The sequence below is a fragment of the Pleurodeles waltl genome, chromosome 12 (assembly GCF_031143425.1).
Source record: "Pleurodeles waltl isolate 20211129_DDA chromosome 12, aPleWal1.hap1.20221129, whole genome shotgun sequence".
NCBI lineage: Eukaryota > Metazoa > Chordata > Amphibia > Caudata > Salamandridae > Pleurodeles > Pleurodeles waltl.
Window position 1 is genome coordinate 642,875,140 of NC_090451.1, and position 19,237 is coordinate 642,894,376.

The 19,237-nt window shown below is 45.4% G+C and overlaps 2 protein-coding genes across 3 annotated transcripts in view; one reads left to right on the forward strand and one right to left on the reverse strand.

The window, feature by feature from the left end:
* Nucleotides 1-761: 761 nt before the first annotated feature.
* Nucleotides 762-19,237, reverse strand: part of SHE (Src homology 2 domain containing E) — an 83,358-nt gene continuing 64,882 nt past the window's right edge. For both annotated transcript variants that reach the window (XM_069218203.1, XM_069218204.1), the window contains 4 exons: nt 17,175-17,516; nt 16,096-16,222; nt 14,507-14,626; nt 762-4,603 (listed from right to left, as the gene is read on the reverse strand). In XM_069218203.1, the coding sequence (XP_069074304.1) occupies nt 4,417-4,603; nt 14,507-14,626; nt 16,096-16,222; nt 17,175-17,516 (776 nt within the window). In that variant the 3' untranslated portion in view covers nt 762-4,416. The remainder of the gene's footprint in view (nt 4,604-14,506; nt 14,627-16,095; nt 16,223-17,174; nt 17,517-19,237) is intronic.
* Nucleotides 6,321-19,237, forward strand: part of TDRD10 (tudor domain containing 10) — a 696,763-nt gene continuing 683,846 nt past the window's right edge. The window contains exon 1 of the mRNA XM_069218205.1: nt 6,321-6,430. The gene's annotated coding sequence lies outside the window, so the exon portion shown is untranslated. The remainder of the gene's footprint in view (nt 6,431-19,237) is intronic.

Consider the following 19,237-nt stretch of genomic DNA (forward strand, 5'->3'; position numbering starts at 1 on the left):
GGGAAGATCGACTGAGATATTTGAGTAGGAAAAAAGTGAAAATCTCCACTAGCTTTATTTGGGAATCGTAGACTGGATCTGGCATTTGTTCTGCTACCTTCCTAAAAGCTAACATTATAAGGGGTCATGCCTGATTTTCAAGGGGGGAAACACTGCAAATCAGGCCTCGTCCTAACAGTTGGCAGGCATTTCCCATCTACACTTTTTCCAACCTATCGGTCATCCAATATCATTAATGGTCAAGGACCTCCATCTGACACTGAACTTATATGCCACTTATCAGAAGATACTCCTCCTTACATCACCCTGCCCATAGAATCCACTGGATGCTGGAAATTCTTTTAATACTTTATGCTTTATAGAAACCACCATTAGGAGACTGGATTGAAACCCCAAGGAAGGTGTCCAGGAACCTTCACAACGAACTAAAGAGAAGAAATCAAACAGTGGTGTTAACCCAGGTGGAATCTTCTTCAAGAACTAGGCCAAGTGAGAAACCCACTGAAACTGACTTGGCTAGAACCCTACAGACCCGAGGCTGAGTACTGCCAAACTCAATTCACAACTAGGATCCCACATAATTTAACCTCGAAAGAACCCTCTCTTGAGCTGAATCTGTCAACCATCAGATATCATCACACATAATTGACCCTACTGGGATGTTAAACCAGAGGGAACCCCTCCAAGCACCAGGCAAAGCACCACTGAAACTCATTACTATGTATCAAAGAAGAACTGACCACTCTGGACACATTTGGAAGCCTTGGTCAGGTAGATGGACACACTGGATGTCCAATATAACTTTATTGTAATTCAGTGTAAAACAATGTTAGGAAGTAAGGCAGAGGAGAATTCATATCCCACATTGCATGGTAAAAACCTTTAAAAATTCTCACAAATACATAAAACCAAAGATATAGAAGCAATTGATAACAAATACTCCCCCAATAGATAAAGGAATATTTTTGCATTTTTTATATCTGAATGTTCAGGAGCCTGGTTTTAAAAACAATGCATTATACAGTTAGTGTTACTTGAAAACAGGAGACATCGAGGCTGAGAAAACGCAATACATATGTAGGTGAGAAAGGCAGGATACATGGAAGAGCAGAGAGGTGGATAGCAAAGTGTGCAAGGGCATTTACTGTTGTTTTGTGAGGTACTATAAGAAGCTGGAAGTGTTTTTGTCAGTCATAAAGTTATCAGGTCTCACAATTCTTTTTTGTCTGAATACCTTTAGTGATTGTCATCCCACATCTTGCTTTTATGAATATGTTGCAAGAATCTCTCCTTATGCTCATTTGTCTGTTTTGTACTGCTGCCTTCTCTCCAGCATTCGTGTTTTTGCATGGTGTTGGGTAATTGCAACCTCTCACAGTATCTCTTCCACCAAGGTGTTAAGCAGTGGGTACCTACCGGAAGCATGTATTGTCAATGTGTTGTGTAGTGTCACCTCTGGCGTATCTGTTCCCTCAAGGAGTTCTGTAGTTGTACCTCCCTAGATGTCTCTCCCTACATGTTGCCTCTTGTAAATGTGTTGTAAAGCGGTCACCTCACTGGATATCTTTTTTTATCAATGTTGATCGATAAGTTGTCATCCCTCTGGATATACTTCTTGTATCTCTGTTGTACAACTTTCATCTCGCTACATATGTCTTGTCTTCTCTCAATGTGTTGATAAAGTAGTTGCCATATCTCTGGATGTCTTTTGTGCCTACGTGATAAGTAGCTGTTTCCTCCTGGATGCTGTTTTGTCAATTTGTTGTGTATTGTCAGCTCTTGGTGTGTATCTCAGTTGGTTATGTGGTTCCACCTCTCTGGATGTCTATACCATGAACATGTTGTGTAGTTGTCCCTTTTCCGGATGCCCATATGTTAATGTGTTAAACAGCTAGCACCTCACCAGATATCTCTTCGGTCAATTAGTTGTCAGCCCTCGGGGTGTCTTTTGTTCCTCTGTGTTAATTAGTTGCTACCTCCGTTTTGACAGTGTGTTGTACAATTGCCTCCTCTTCGGATAGCTTTTCTCTCAGTGTATAGATAGTTACTACCTCTCTGTAGGTCCAGTTTGGAAATGTGTTGTACAAGTGTCAATTCACCACATTTTCTTCTCTTAATGTGTCGATCAATTAGGTGTCACCTCCTGGGATGTCCTTTGTGCCTAGTTAAGTAGTTGTTTCCTCCTGGATTGTGTTTTGTCAATGTGTTGTGTAGTTGTCATATCTCGAGACATCTCTTCCTTCAATATGTTGTATTGTTGCACCCTTCTCAGGATGTCTCTATCGTAAATGCGTTGTTTAGTTGTCATCTCTTCTGACACCATTTTGGCCAATGTATTATCACCTCGAAGGGTATGTCTTTGTCAAAGCATCAGTTGTGCAGTTGTCACTTCTCTGGATGTCTTCTATGCAGCTATCTCCAGGATGCCAATTTTTTCAATGTGTAGTTCAGCGGCACTGCTCAGGATATGAATTTTTTGAGTGTACGCATTGGTGGTCATCTCTTTGGTTTATGTTACCAGCGGGTGCTAAAGGACCCTTAGCCCCTAGTGCTTTTGGTGCACCTAGGACTGCTGAGTGTCTTGAGTCAGTGTTACTGCATATTTAGCCTCGGGCTCTGTGGTGCAGTGCTTGGAGGCTTTATGGTCTTATGTAACTAGCGCAATGAGTCTTAAGTTAATGGTGCCTTGCACAGGTGTCCTCAGGATGCTGGTGCTGGTGCAGTGGCAGATGGCTTTAGGCTACAGCGTTACTGTTGCATGGGCAGCCTTAGGCTTCTGTGTTACTGGTTCAGTGCATGTAGGCCTTGTTTCAGTTGTCAGTGGTGAAGAGTACAGACGGTCTCTAGCCCCAGTTACTGGATCAGTGCACAGAGTTTCTGGAATTTGAGCTGCCCCGTGCTGGAGCACAGTGGGCATCAGGCACATGTGTTGCTGTCGGACCAGAGACCTACGGCTAGTGTGTTACTGATGCATAGATGGGACTTCGGCTATTGAGTTAGTGCTACAGTGCAGAGATGGCCCCAGGCTCTTTTAATACTGGTAATGTTTGGGTACCATTGGGATCTTGTTACTAGTCCAATGCACGGGGGCACTAAGGGTTGGTTTATCAGTCCAACGAACCGAGAGAGTCAGGCTTACGGGTTACTGAAGTAGTGCATAGATTACCATAAGACTCGAGTTACTAGAACAATGCACAGAGGGCCTCAGGTTGTCATTACTGCACAGTACATGGAAGCGTTCAAGAACATGCTACTGCTATAGTATATAGATGACATCAGACTCTTCTTTTAATACAGTGCACATATGAGCCTGGAATATTGGAGAAACATGCAGAGGACCTCAGACACTTGCTGCTTGCACAGTACGTAGTAAGACTTCAGCTGGGGTGTCAATGGTACACAGCTGGGGTGGTGTGGTGCATAGAGGTCCTCGGCTCTGCCATTACTGGTGCAAGGCATGAAGGGCATAAGATGGATGGTGCAAAGGGCTTCTAGTGCTTGAATAACTGGTGCAATGCACATAGGGCGTTAGCAGTGCCCTGCATAGACAGACTTTTGCTCTTGTGTATTGGTATACAGGAGGCCCCTGTATTACTGATGCAGAGTCTTGAGCTCTTGTGTACTGGTATGGTGGATGAAGACTTGAGGCAGGTATGTTACTGGTGCAAAGCAGAGTGGTCCCTAGCCTTTTTGTCACTCTACGCCAAAGGGCTCAGGCTACTGTGTTCACTAGTGTAGGAAGGAACCATAGTCCGTGAGATATTTGTGCAGCGCACTGTGGGCCGCAGGCTCTTGCATTACTAAGGCTGACACTGAAGGGTTTCTGGCTTGTGTTGTGGTGCAAGGAAGGCCGCTGGATCTTGAGTTACTGATGAACAGGGGGCCTCGGGCTCGTGTGTTACAGATGGACAGAGGGCCTTTGGGTCTTGTGCACTGGGGCACACAGAGTCACAGACTCTTCTCTTACTAGTGCAAAGGGGGTGAAAGGCCGCACGTCCTGGTTTTATCGCTAGTGCTTCAGGCTCTTGTATTACTAGGCAGTGCTCACAGTGTCTCTGGGTCTTGTTTAATTAATTCGCTGTACAGATGTCCTCGAATTCTGATATTAATCGTGTACAAAGCACTTTGAGCTCTGGTCCTACTGGTAGTACTTCTGGCATTTCTATTGCAATACACACATTGCTTCGGGTTCTTCTGTAACTAGTGCGTTGCACAGGATTTCTCAAGCTCTTGTATTTCTAATGCTGTCGTTGGAGGTCCAGATGCTCTGGTGTCACATAGTGAGTGCAATGCACATGTTCCCGCAGGCTCTTGCGCTACCAGTGCAGTGCACAAAGATGCCCCTATTATAGTGCAAGAAAGCCTCAAGCTTGTCTTGCAAGTGCAGTGCGTTCAGCTTTCCAGGCTCTGGCGATGCTAGTGTGATGTGCAGTGCACGGGGTGCAGCAGGCTCATGTGTTCTGCCCCCTTAAAGGGAAGCTTCTCGGTGGTGTAGTGGTGCACCACCTCCGGGATGCTGTTGAACACGGCGCTGCTCTGGTTCAGCGTAAACTTGTTATCCTTCGTCTGTGCCACGATGATGTGCACGCAGCCCTGGCTGGTCCTGGCATGGGAACAAAAGAAGAAAGGGGGTAACTTGAGGGGTGAAGAAGGTGGAAACTAAGAGTGGATGAAGTTAAGGAACAGGCACGCAAGAAAGAGTTATACGGAGGCCTGAGAAAGATGGTGTGTGGGATACAGAGGTTGTGCTTAGAAACAGTGAGAGACTGAGAGAGAGGAGTGTGGGTGAAATAATGAAGCTGGGAGACAAGAGCTACTGCGTGTGTGAGATTGGAAAGATGAGAAAGGGTTATATGGGTAAACAACAAGATATGGTCTGTGGGCTACGGAGACTAAATGCAATGCGCAAGAGCCAGGAGAGAAAGGCTGATGAGAACCCTAAAGTAAGAGAGGAAGAATTAAGAATGATGAGTGCTAGTAAGGATGGGTGGAGTATGGAATATATCGTAGTCAAGAGCACATGAGAAAGGGTTAAACCAGGTGTTCTTAACCTTTTCACTTATCTGGAATCCCTCTGAACAAGTACTGGGAGCCAAGGACCCCACCTAAGAAATTTCTACAATTTGAACCTCAAATCAATACAAAAAAGACAAACAGCTACATATAAAAAAAATACACACATTATGAAATACTTTTTTTTAACTGGTAAACGAAAAATGAGAGATATGTAAATTTTATTTTTAATGAGAAGGCTGGAGTTTTTTAAATATTTTTGGAAAACTAAGCAATATGCTAAATTCTAGCATATGACTGTCATTTTTCCTCCTAATGCATGTCTTTTTTTTTTGTTAGTGCATACCAGTGCTCCTTCAATTGAGGCCACCAGTCGTATACACTAGATTCCTTTAGCTGCACCTGTACTGGCCTCGGAAATCAAGATTTAAGGATAACAACTTAATCTTTAGCTTTCAAATTCCTTCATATTACAGAGCATTTTAAATCTTTGCATCTTGATTTTGTATTTATATGTACTTTATTCATCTTTTACTATTTAAATTTCTAAGCAGCTGCTGATCCCCTAAGTAAGCTTAAAGGAAACCACAGGTTAAGAGCACTGGGTTAAACTGGTGCCCTCAAGAGCCGGAGTCTTGGCAGGAAGAAAGTATGGGCGAGGCAGTGAAATGCCCACAGCTTCAAGGGCTACAAGGAGGAATCCTGAGAGAAGTAGGAGAACGAATGGGTGAAGTGAGGAGGTTGGAGTGATAAGCCTAGAGTTAAAGATATATCTTTTTTTTATTGTATCATTTTTATATAGCATGAACTCGCCATTGGCGCGCTTTGCATGAACACGTTACATTACACAAAGTCAAGAGTATTATTTTTTTAGGCTCGGGGAGACTGAGTGATTTGCCCAGAATCACACGATGTTGAAAGCCGGGGCCGAACCCGGTTCCCTCGGGAACGCCGCATTCGCTTCGTTCTCCACGTTCTATGTACACTGCGGACACTAAAGCTCCCCCTTCTGTAAAGGGACTCCGGCAACTCGTGGCTTCAAGAGGAAAGGCACATACTCATTTAGCTTAATTCTGAAAAATGTTGCACCAAAACATTGCCGCAGCGGTGGGCCACCATACTCGCTCCCCGGAAGGTTGTGGCCCGAGGAGGGTGCTGTGCTCCACAGTGTCCACGGGGAGGCGCTGAAGCCACCTCAGTGTTTCTGAATTGTCCGGCTTGGTCGCCAGTGGGCGAGAACCATGCTGATCCGAGAGCTGCCCGCAACGCTGGCCCCCACCCGCTGCCTCCCGGCGTTGGCTGCCTCTCAGGGCCTGTGTTTTTCCAGCTCAATTGTTTCTCGCACTCGGGCTCAGCTTCCTCAGGAAGGAAAGGCCGTCACTGAGGCAACAATGATCCTCTGGTACTGGAGGACGGGGTGAGGACAAGGGTCCTGGGGTGGGGGCCCGGGACTGCAGGATAGGGTGTTGAGCTGGGGGTACGGTGTGCTGGATGTAAAGCCAGTGGCTACACGCCCGGGAGCAGAGCTAGCTTGGAGTAAGATCCCGCGGGGGCCATACAAGGGTGCTGGGGAGGGAGGGTACGGAAAGCAGACTTGGGTGATAAACTGCGCAAGGGGTGGGTGTCTGGTGCCCTGGGAGGAAAGCCAGTGGCTACAGACTAGTGCTGGTCAGGGAAATCACGGACAGCATGGTGTAAAGCTCAGATCCAGGGTTAAATGAAAGGGTGGGTGTGTGGCAAAAATGGTCCTGATGTTGTGAGCACCGGTGGGACTGCCCTGTGTAGGCCTGTGAGAATTTAGCACTGTGTTGGGCGCTGAGGGGTAAAGGTAGGGTATGGTACTGATATAGTAGCGATGGGAAGGCAGGTCTGTGAGAATCGAACACGGTGTTTGGCGCACTTAAGGTGGAGGGCAGGAAAGTTCTTAATGCCAGATGCTGTAAAGATGAGACTGCAAGCCTGTGAGAATCTAACATGGATTTAGCGCAGTGAAGGAAGAGGAGATGAAAGGTCCTGATGCTGTAGAGATGAGACTGCAAGCCTGTGAGAATCTAACAAGGATTTGGCGCAGTGAAGGAAGAGGACATGAAAGGTCCTGATGATGTAAGGATGGGACTGTAAGCCTGTGAGAATCTACCATGTTGTTGGTGGCACTTAAGTCAGAGGAGATGAAATGTCCTGATGCTGTAAGGGTGGGGCTGCAGGCCTGTGAGAATCCAGCACGGTACTGGGTGCAGTGAAGTCAGAGGATAGGAGAGTTCGTGATGCTGTAGGGATGGGACTGCAGGCCTGTGAGACTATAGTACGGTACTGGGTGGAGTAAATCCAGAGGAGAGGAAAAACAAACGTCCTGATGCTGTAGGAATAGGGCAGCAGGCCTGCGAGAATCTATTACAGTACTGGGTGCAGTATAGTCAGAGGAGATACAGTTCCTGATGCTTTTAGGATGGAAGAGCAGGCATGGTACGGTATGGGAAGGCAGGTCAGAATCTAGCATGGTGTTGGTTGCAGTGAAAACAGGAAAGGAAAGGTCCTGATGCTGAAAGGATGGGGCTGCCGATCTGTGAGAATCTAGTACGGTACTTGGTGCAGTGAAGTCAGAGAGGAAAGTACCTGATGCTGTAGAGATGGGACTGCAGGACTGTGAGAATCTAGAATGGTGTTGGTTACTGTGAAGTCAGAGGAGGGGGAAAGGTCCTCATGCTGTAGGGTGGGACTGCAGACCTGTGAAAATCTATCATGATGTTGGGGGGTAATAAAGGCAGAGATGAGGATAGGCCCTGATGCTGTAAGGATGGGTCGTCAGGCCTATGAGAATCTGGCATATGCATTCTGCAGGACCGTACTCACCTTCTTGAAATGCAAAACATCAGCCATCACTACTAACTCCTCTAAATGAAATCTTTGATCACCAAGACTCCCTACAACGTTTGCCGTTTTTGTAAGTTTCTTTTAAAAAGTTACCATGTCTTTTCCCCACTCCCACAACAGCACAGGGTGAGGAGTAAGACAGGAGTAGAGGGCTGCTTGTGGTACCACTAGGAGGGCCACTACATTGCTCAACAATTAGCATAGGCCGCCCCACTAAATTGTGGTGAGTGGAGAGATATGCTACTTGGCCTAAGCCAGTGTCCTTCCCACAAGGTTCTAAAAGAGAGGAGATGGTTCACATTCCAGGATAGGGCTTCTGGTCCATCGCTAGGGTGCTGACCTAGGTCCCTCTAGATCATTTTTGGCGTTTGACCAGAGGAACGTTGACTGTCTCAAGAAGATCTCTTCGAGTCCTAGATTTCCCACATTGATTGTCCGATATTCCTCCTCTGTTGTCCTAAGTGAACTCTGCTCATGATTCCTCGGCACATATTCCAATAAGAGTACCTTTGGTTTTTCTAGTTGAGATCCTTTGCTTGATTTTCGACCCTCTTATCGGCATTCCTGGCAGTATGATTCTGTTCTTCTGGTCTGAATTGCAACATTTGGCTGTTTTCACCCGTCTGGTCTGAACTCCTTTTGTCTTTCGGGACCCCTCTCTAAACTACAGATGTGTAATATATTTTTTTAGGTCTGCTTTTTGACAGGACAGCCGTCACACGGACCTACTGCTAATGATATACATGTGGTCAACTTTGGACACACCCCTTTCAACCACAGGCTTTCTTTGTGCCATGTCAATCATGTCTTGGCCTAGCTTAGTGGACTATTCATCTCCCATCAAAAACGACTTAATTGTATCCTTCTGCCTTCACTCGAGTGCCTGCATTGAACTGCACGAGGGACTACTTTACCATTTAGCTGTTCATTCCTGCTATCACCCTCCTGTGTGTTTCACTCTAGTATGCTAACACTGCTCGTGTTAGTCCGTTAAACCAAGACCGACTGGCTTTGGCAGTTCTCAAATAACATTTCCTTATAGTATGGTGACCAAATTATGTCACTGAGGCCGGTCTGCTGCCAGAATGTGTCGCAGGTTACGGGTACCTTACTGAGCCCTGATCTCCACATCTCTAAGACTGGGTTGCACCATCTTTAGTCCTTTGATGGGGCCCTCTGGGATGTCATTCTGTGATATCATAAAGGTGGCAATGCCTGATATCCCTGGTGATCCTGAAAAGGATAATATCCCAAGTGGTACAACAGAACTGGATTTGTGGCATGAAGTCAACAAACTCAATACAATTCTGGATGCAGAACTGGTTGCGTTAATTAGACCCGTAAAGTTTGGGATCCTGAATCGGGATACAAATCAGGATTTAGAATTGCTCACTCTGATAAAAGTATACAGAGAATCGTGAAATCCACACATTGAAACCTCAGTACCCTCTCACATTTAGCCTGTGCATAGCTTTACCCTTGACAACAGCCAGTGCCAAGCTTTCATTGGCTCATGGGGAATGTGCACCCAGGGCTTACTGTATTTTATCTTTTGGCTGTCAACGTGCAGTATTCTAACATCTGTTTCCTAGTTTCTCTGAACACTGACACAAAATGGTACCATTCAATGTGTTGCATTTTTAGACATCTTGAATTTTTAATGAAGAAGGCGTTGTAGCACAATAATGCGGTTTTAATATCGACCTACAAAAATATAGACTCCACAATATTGACAACCACTATATTGTCACAGTTAGCAGTTACGGAGTTAGGAACAGTAACTCTATACTTCACTACATGTAACCACCTTGATAATATGGAGGGGGTGGGTACTGTGGAGCAGATACTTTTGCAGCTCCATATTAACATCACAACTCTGTTTAACACAATCACTGAAGAGTATTTTCCATCCTGAGCCTTGAGCTTCCCCATTTCTGAAAATATTGCTCTGCAATCCGAGCATGCAAACTGTTGTTGGCCAAAAATCCAGGGCAGGCTGAATGTGTCAAACCCAACTTGACAGCTATGTAAGCCCGCTTTGTTATGCTGCTTCTTGATTTCCCATGTGCCGCAGCTGCTTCTGCATTGCCCACCTGCTCTTGTTCTACCCCATCAAGTCCCATTTCATATCTCCCCTTAACTTGTTTTGAGCCTGCCAGGTCTTGCAAATGTGTTGCATTGCTATGATTTCTTTTAATAAGTCAACCACAGTGGATCTTTTCTAAGGTTTATTTTTTATGTATCTTATTCATGCCTTCCATTTTAGGTCGAAGCCTACCAGACAGCGCAGCTGTCTGCTTTGCTAACAACATCTTGGGGACATTCGAAAAGCTTCCTTTGAGAAGCATTTTGCTCATTGCTTACCATTGGCAACAGAAAAAGATGATGGATGGAATGCTGAACATTGTCAAACGTTCACCCCAAGTCTGGGATCTGGGTTAAATCCATCTTTTTTTGCTCACCACACCACCTCAGTTTGAACCCAGTAAATCAGTCTTGACCCTGCTCCCCAGGTGAACAGACCAGCCCAAACTGGCAGGCCAGGTCCTCCCTGGACCAGACAACAAGCATCCTGGGACCAGTTTTGGGATATCATCCCACAGCAGCAAGGCTAGCTTGAATCCAGTGACGCAGTGGGCATGGTACATTGCTTACCATTGTCGTTGTGTTTTGTAACTCATTTGCTTGCTTTCTATTTGCTGGCTTTATTTGTTTTTGTCTGAGTTGGTCTTTTCCGTGGCCATACTTTATTTACTGTATTCTTCCACAACTACTCCCTTTCTGTATACCGGCCTTTAAATTTTGTTGCTACCTTGACGCATTTGCTGTGCATTCAAAGACAGAAGTCAAATGTCAGGCTCTGTCTTCTGAGGGAGCTTGCTGTTGACCTTTCGTTCGCTGACTTCAAAGTGAGAGGATTTATGTGGCAATCACGATGGCTACTGGGGGCTGTATACTTTTAGCAGTAAAACTGTCTGCCCCTGAAAATGTAAAGGTCATTTCAATTGAAGACTTGATGTTTGTAATGCCAGGGCGCTACCACACAATGCATACTTCACTTTACCTCACTCCACTCTACACTGCACCACTTCAGTCAACTCGGCACCACTCCACACTACGCCACTCAACGCTATCCCACTATGCTTCGTTGCACTGTACTCTGTACCACTCCAGTCTATGCCACTTCACTCTATGCTTCTCTACTCTACTCTGCACTACTGTACTCTATGCCAATGCACTCCACCCACTCTAATCTGCACCACTGCACTCTATACAATTCCAGTTTAGGCCACTCCACTGTATGTCACTCTACTCTGCAACGCTGCACTCTATGCCCATGCACTCTATTCTGTGTGCCAATCCATTCTACACCACTTTAATCTACCATGCGCTACTGCACACTATGCAACTGCACTCTACACTGCACCACGCCACTCTATGCCTCTTCACTCTACTTTGAACTAATCCACTCTGTGACACACAACTCTGTACCACTCCACTCTGAGCCACACCACTGCACTCTATGCCACTCTACTCTGTACCACTCTATGCCACTGCACTCTACTCTAACTACTGCACTGTACCCCAATGCACTCTACTTCAATCGACTCTGTACCACTGCACTCTACACCATTATAGTCTACTCGACAACAATCTACTGTACACCACAACACTATGTCACTACATTCTACTCTGCACCACTCTACGCCACTCTTCTCTAAGCCACTGCTCTCAATGCCAATGCATTCTACTCCACTCTACTACACACCACTGCACTCAATGACAGTCTACTCTGCAACACTGCACCCTCTGGCACTGAACTCTACACAATGCCATTTCACTCTATCTCACTGCACTCTATACCCCTCCACACTACTCTTCATCAATCCACTCTACTTTGCACTATTTCACTCTATGCCACTTTACTCTGCAACACTGCACACTCCATCACTGTACTCTATGCTACTGTATTCTGCTGCACTTTATGCCACTGCACTATACTCTGCCCCACTCTGATCTAAGCCAATGCACTGTGCGCCATTACACTCTACTTTGCATTGGTCCACTCTACGCCACCTACTCTGTACTACTGCGCTCCATGCCACTTCAGTCTACTCTGAAAAAATCTACTCTAACCACTGCACTCTATGCCACTCTATTCCACTTTATGCCATTCCACACTACGCAAATCCACTCTATGGGACTGCCTTCTATGCCACTGCAATCTACTCTGCACCACTCCACCCTGTACCACTTTATGCCACTCTATTTTATCCCTCCGCACTCTAGGCCATTGCACTTTACACCACTTTACTCAAAACCAGTACACTCTATGCCACTCTATACCATTGCACTCTGCCACTGAACTCTAGGCCACTTAGTTCTACTCTGCACCACTGTACTCTATGCCACTGCTCCCTACATCACTCTATTCTGCATGACTCTACACTACACCACTGCACTCTGACACTCTACTCTGCAACACTGTACTCTCCACCACTGAACTCTGTCACTCCACTCTGAGACACTGCATTCTGTCACAGCACTCCACTCTGCACCACTCTACTGCAGTTTACGCCAATGCACTCTACACCACTACACCTTGAGCCACTACACTCTATGCCATTGCACTCTAAGCCATTCTAATTTACTGTGCACCACTGCACTTTAACTCTGATCTCTATGCCTCTCTGCTCTGCACCACTCTACTCTATGGTAATGCACTCTACCCCACTCTACTCCACTTCTACTGTACTCGACTCTGCACCAGTCTACTTTACACCACATCACTCTATGCCACTCTACTCTGAAAAACTGCACTCTATTCTACACCAATACTCTGTCTCTGTACTCTACCCTGCACCACTCTACTCTTCCCTGAAACAATCTACTCTATGCTGCTCTACTCCCCTGCATGCCACTCCACTCTAAGCCACTACAATGTACGCTGCCCCACCCTACTCTGTGCCAGTACTCTAAACCACTGCACCCTATGCAGTGCACTATACACCACTTTACTCAAAAGCAATATACTCTATGCCACTGCACTCTATGCCACTATACTGTACAACACACTACTCAATGCCACTGCACTATGTCCCACTACACGCCACTCTTCACCACTGCGCTTAATGTTGATGCACTTTACGCCTCTGTATACTCTGCATCACTGTACTCTATGCAACTGCTCTCTACGCCACTCTAGTCTGCACAACGTACTCTACACCACTGCACTCTAGGACACTCTACTCTGCAAGACTGCACTCTCTGCCACTGAACTCTCTGCCACTCTAACCTGCACCACTGCTCTCTATGCCACTACACTCTACTGTGCACTACTTAACTCTATGCCACTTTGCTGCACTCTACACCAAGGCACTCTACACCACTACACTCTGCATCACTCCACTCTACACCTCTGCACTCTACTCCACTGCACTCTACCGAGCACCACTCCATGCCACTTCGTTCTAATCTGAAACAATCTACTCTACGCCACTGCACTGTACTCCACCCCATGCCAGTGCACTCTACACCACTGCAATCTATGCTGACCCACTTTAATCTACGCCATGCTACTCTACTCTGCTCCACTCTACTCTACACCACTGCACTCTGACCACTCTACATCAGTGCATTCTACACCAATGCTCTCTACTCAAAACCAATGCACTCTACGCTAATCTACTCTGCACCAGTGAACTTTATGCAACTTCACTCTAGGCCACTCTACGACTCTATCCAATCTATGATGTTCTACCCAACTCCCTCTACACCACTCCATACCACTTTTCCCCACTTTATTCTACGACACACTACTCCACGCCACTCCAGTCCACTCCACTGTGACTCTCCACTCTATGCCATTCTACTCTAATACACTACTCCACTCTGTGTCACTCCACTTTACGACAATCTTCTCTGCTCTATGCCATTCTACTCTGCAATACTGTACTCCACTATACACAAAACCCTCTATGCCACCCCACTCTGCTCTACGCCTCTCCACCCTGCAACACACTATGACAAGCCACCCTATGACATTCTACTCCACTCTGCACCTTTCCACTATACAACACTCTTACTTCATTTCACTCCATGCCACTCAACTCTACACCACTCTACGCCATGTAAGCTGAGTAAGGCATTGAGGGGTCTGGGATGCAGAGACGGGTGCATAGCAGACAGCCACCTAGTTGCATCATGCGGGCAAGGAAACAGCCTGTGTGAAGTGCACATCAGGCACTTAAAAGTGTACAGCAAGTAGCATCCTGGAGCAGGTAAGACAGAAAGTCAAACTCTGGGGGACAGAAAACAAAAGCATTCGCATGTGGTAAGCATAGTAAACAGATATGGGTTGTGTAGCACACAGAAACTTAGGGTGTAGAGCTGAAAATTCTTGAGGCCTAGTATAGATCAGGCTGCCATTGGAAGGGCTACGAGTAGACAGGAATCATGGCTGACCAGAAGAGTATTCACGAGTCTTGGCTGCAAGGCAAACAAGAAACTTGAAAGAATGCGTAAGGCTGACCGGTGTCAGGGAGTGGCAAGCAGACCAATGATGACCTTCAGGGACATGTTGTGGATGCGAAGCATTCAGGTTGTGCCTCATCATACTTACTTTAGTGCGATGGAGTACTTGCTGTTTCCAGACTCGCTGTTGCGCACCAGGAAGCTGGCTTCCTTGCAGGGCTGCAGTCTGCTCTCGGCCTCCACTCTAGTGACAGCTCCATGGTACCAGCTGCAGAGAAACAACATCCTAAGACTATGTACCAGAAAAACAGCTCTCATAAATTAATGTGCTGGTGAGATGTTCCCTCTCAACATGTGGCAAACTACTTATGCACTGTTTCTAATAGTGGGGAGGAACATTGCAGTCAGTCCCTAATGGAAATCAAACACATAGTTTCCTTCATAGTGCTACCCAAGACCCGTTGAGGTGATCAGCATCAACACGTCCTCAACGTAAATCCTTTACCCTTCCACAATACTGCACTAACTAGTGAGGTGACCCACTGAGGGGGGAGTGGGGACATTTCTCAGAGATCACAGACCATATTTCCCATAGTCGGGATGAGTTCACCTACCAGAACTCTCTGGATATATCTTTATACAAGTTCACAAACCCAGACTCTAGGGTGGCACTGGTTTAGGGTACTCATTAAAGATAGGAAAAAGAGAAACCCAATGGGTGACCCTGTATTCATGGCAACCTGGTTAGAAATGTACTGTTTACAGTTGCTCCCTTGGATTTATTTAAGGAAAAAATTCAGTCAAATTAGGAGGTGCCTACCGGTGCAACAAGCCACCTTAAGCTGAAGAGCTTTTAAAAAAGAAGTAAACTCGTATTGTTATTTTTTTCAATACATTTTAATTAAACAAGTAGGTAGATCCTCTGTGTGATAGTGCAGGCGATTAGCGAAGTAAATTTTGAAGTGTGCAGCTGAAGAGTGGAAAAGGTAAATACATTACTGGCTGCATCAACAATTCTCATATGGTATTGTGCTCCATAATGCTAGTTGGGGCTTTCAGTTTGCACATTAACTATCCACCAATAGGTTACGTATGTCAATGTTTCAACCCTAGCAATTACTTAAGTGGACGGTCTTCATCAGGGCAACAAGAGGATGGTAGCACCCTTTATAGGTACACATTATGTGTCAAAGAACACTTATGAACAAATCCTTAGCTATCTATGGTTTGTTGAAATGAATTCAAACTGATGCTTTTTCACTTTTAGCACTGCCTTCCTTTGTCAAGATGCCGTTAAACTCAGTTATGATGCCTGTGGTGGCAACTGGGATGGTGGTAAAGGAAATTTCCAACATATCTTTAAAGTAGGTTCTAGGTAGGACTATGTGGTAATACAATGACTAATGTGAAATGTATTTGTGATACCTTTGTGAATCTTACAGTGGTGTTTGGCACTGAGTTGTATTTAAAGGATGTGTGAACTGTTTTTCACCAGCTCTCTTATGCCGTTGGCAATGGGAACTGGTAAAGGTGGTTTGGCTATATCCATCTCCTATTGAGTACCAAGGTAGGGCTGTAGAATGACCCAAGGACTTATTTGAGGTAAATTTGACATATTCATGGAGTGTGCTGTGAGTCTTCAGGTGGTGTAAGAAACCGATTTTTATTTCAAAACTTTGAGAGTGCTACAGTGCAACTGTAGTAAATGTGAACACTTTGTACTCTCTCTGGACTTACAGCTGTTTCTCCAGGGGAATAACCTTCTCGGCGTCACTGTGGTCAGGTGTCACTTGTCGTAGAACTTTCCGCTGCTGCCTCATCGTCTCCTCCTTCAACGGCGACCTCTCGGGTCCGTCAAACTGAACTGCAAAGATAGCAAGTTCATCACAATTGTACTAAGAGACCAGCTAGAGCAAACTACCAGCTCATAGAGGCTACTAACACCAGTAATAACTATGGCAGGCTTCGAATGATGAAAGCAAAGACTTCCAAGAATAATATCCTGAAGAGTACCGCTGAGAAGTGATTAACACCTCCACTACCAATGACATGCCTTTATCAATGACAGGATGATAACTACACCACTTCTATGAACTGATAAACATCTCTTTCAAAAGGGTGGGGTGGTGAAAACTACAACATTTTAAGTTCTAAGTGCACAGGACCATCACATCACATGGACTATTTATCATAGTACTCTCTAGAGCACACACATAAACATGATTCCAGCCTTAGGGTGGAATGTCCCCAAATATGTTTCTCAGGTGCTGAGGCAAGCCGTCGGAGCAGCATTCCGTCTTTTTATCTCCTTCATGTCATTACAAGAGATCCAATCAGCTAATTCAGGATGTCAGCCCCCATAGGTATTAGTCTGGCCTGATGTGCTTGTCATCATTATGGTAATTTTGCCATATTGGTTTGTACCACTAGTTGAGTGGCTTTTAAAGAGTGGAACCTATGGCTTTTTTGCCCCATGCTCCTCACTGATAAAAGCTCAAAGTGTTGGAAATGTGTCTATGTTCACTTGTCATCTGGTGGACAAAGGGAAAAGTCTGGTAGTTTTGGCCAGACTGTGATGGTGGACTAATTTCCATGATCTTTGTTGTTTCACTTACTGGCACCGAAAATACATATAAAGAGGTCAATTAATGCACAGGGACATGTTCACCCTAGCTACTGTCCAACGCATCACTACAAGAATTTTGTGGTGCAATTTAGCCAATGAATGACAGAAAAAACAGTAAAAGCCTAAACACCATAATGTGTCAGACTGTTTTCAATTCACAGCACAACTGGGCTAATCTTATGTTCTTTACCTGAAAGTGCTCGCACAATATGTTCTTTTTTCCACTCCCATGGCTGCTCATACTCTGCTGCTGGCCTCCCATCATTTTCAGGTAGTCTTCCGTTGTTGGTGCGGGGCCTCCTCTCCTGAGGGGAGGAGACTGAGACCAATGCATCAAGCCTGGGGCCGACTTCTACATCTCCCTCCATTGGCTCATAGGGTGTGTCATAAAGCTGGGTTCCTTTCCCCAGCAGATCTCTGGAGGCTCGCCTCTCTACCTTGGTGCCAGTCACTGCAACCTCACTTGGGCTGTCAATTTCCACCAGGAGGCTAACTTTCACGAGCGGATCCTTGGAGCCTCTTCGGCGAATATCTGAAAAAGAGGACAGTGACCATAAAAACCACAATGGAGGCTACACAAGGACAGCAAAAGTAGTAAAAAGGGAGATGGCGTTTGCAAAGAGGAGTGATGATAACGGCCCAGAGGGAAATTCTGAAAGCAGATGAGGGAGTATGAAAACTAGGAGAATCAATCTGGAAAAAAGGCAGTAGGCGTTTAAAATTCATGGGTAGATTTTAGATTAAAATCGGAGGCAGTGAAAATATGAAGTAAGATTCTGAATGAGAGGATGGCAATGAAAACCTGGAGGAAGTTTATGGACGATGAGGAAAGCAAGAGTTTGGACCAACAGAATGGGCTATGAAAACTTGGAGCGCGATTCTGGGAATAGAGGTGCACTGATGAAAAACTAGGACAATGATTTTGGAAGGAGTAGAGAGGTGGTGAAACCAATTGGAAGATTCTGGAAGAAGAGAAGCGCATCTAAAAGCCAGAAGAGAACATTCAGAAGGAAGGGGTTCCAAAAACCCTAGAGATTAGGGAGGAGGGGGGACTGTCCAACCTAGTTGGGCTGTTCCTTGTGGAGATTTCTCAATGAGGGGGATCACATTCCTCTCCATTGCACCGCAAATAACCTCTAAAACAGCCATGAGTGTATTGCTATATAAGTTAATAACTCATTATTAAAACACATGGAAATATTTATTTAGACAGTAATTTTTAGGACTTTTTTGCCACTTAAAGAAGAAGATGTCTGGAAACCTTCCCTGCATGTCTTTTTTAATCACTCTGAATTGTTATATGACTCTCTTGAAAACAAATTCACGTTGCCAGGAGGATATCAACTATGTATAAACCTAGACATGTGATCAGCTAAGAGTACAATTTTTCATATCTACCAATAACATGGGCCTTTATGGTCCAGGACTTAAGAGATGGTGTTAGAAATTGGGTTTCTAGTTTGCAGAGGTATGCACCCTAAGTAGGGACCTCAATCCTAGTCTGGGTAAGTCAATTACAAAACATAAATTAGCCTGTGCTCACTCTCTGGTAGCTTGACGCAGAGCAGGCAGGCTTAACTTAGAAGGCAATGTGTAAAGTACTTGTGCAAAATGCCGATAGTAAATACAGTGATAACACCAAAAAAAGACTCCATAAAGGTTTATATAAAAAATAGAGATTCTTTATCTGAATGAATCACAACCAATTTGTTACAACATCCAATAGGTATTTATATTTAAAAAGTATCAAATAGGCGCACTTTATGCGGGGCTCGTTTTAGAGCCTTTACTGTAGTTCAGGGAGTTTGTGTGTCCCTCTGCGATCAGTGCTGTGAAGACGCGTTGGGGTCGTTCGAGACTGACCCAAGGGTTGGATCGACGTTAAGATGGTGATTGTTTCTCAATATGCAGGCAACGCAACTGAGGCCATCAGGCCACTGAGTTCTGCAGTTATCAGGCAAGGCACCGCTGCAGCAGAAGGGAAGCTGCTCTGAGGTTTCTGTTCAGCTGCTTCAGCTGCAATGAGGCCGCTTGTAGATTGATGCACAACGGCACAGCTGCAATGAGGCTGCTTGTAGGTTGATGCAGAGCAGCGACAGTTATGATGAGGCTGCTTGTAGGTTGATGCACAGCTGCAACATCTGCGATGAGGCCGCTTGTGGGGTCTTTGATGTCCCAGAGACCATCAGTGAAACCAGGGCAAGCCAGCAGAGACCATCAGTGAAACCAGGGCAAGTCGGCAAGACCTTGGAG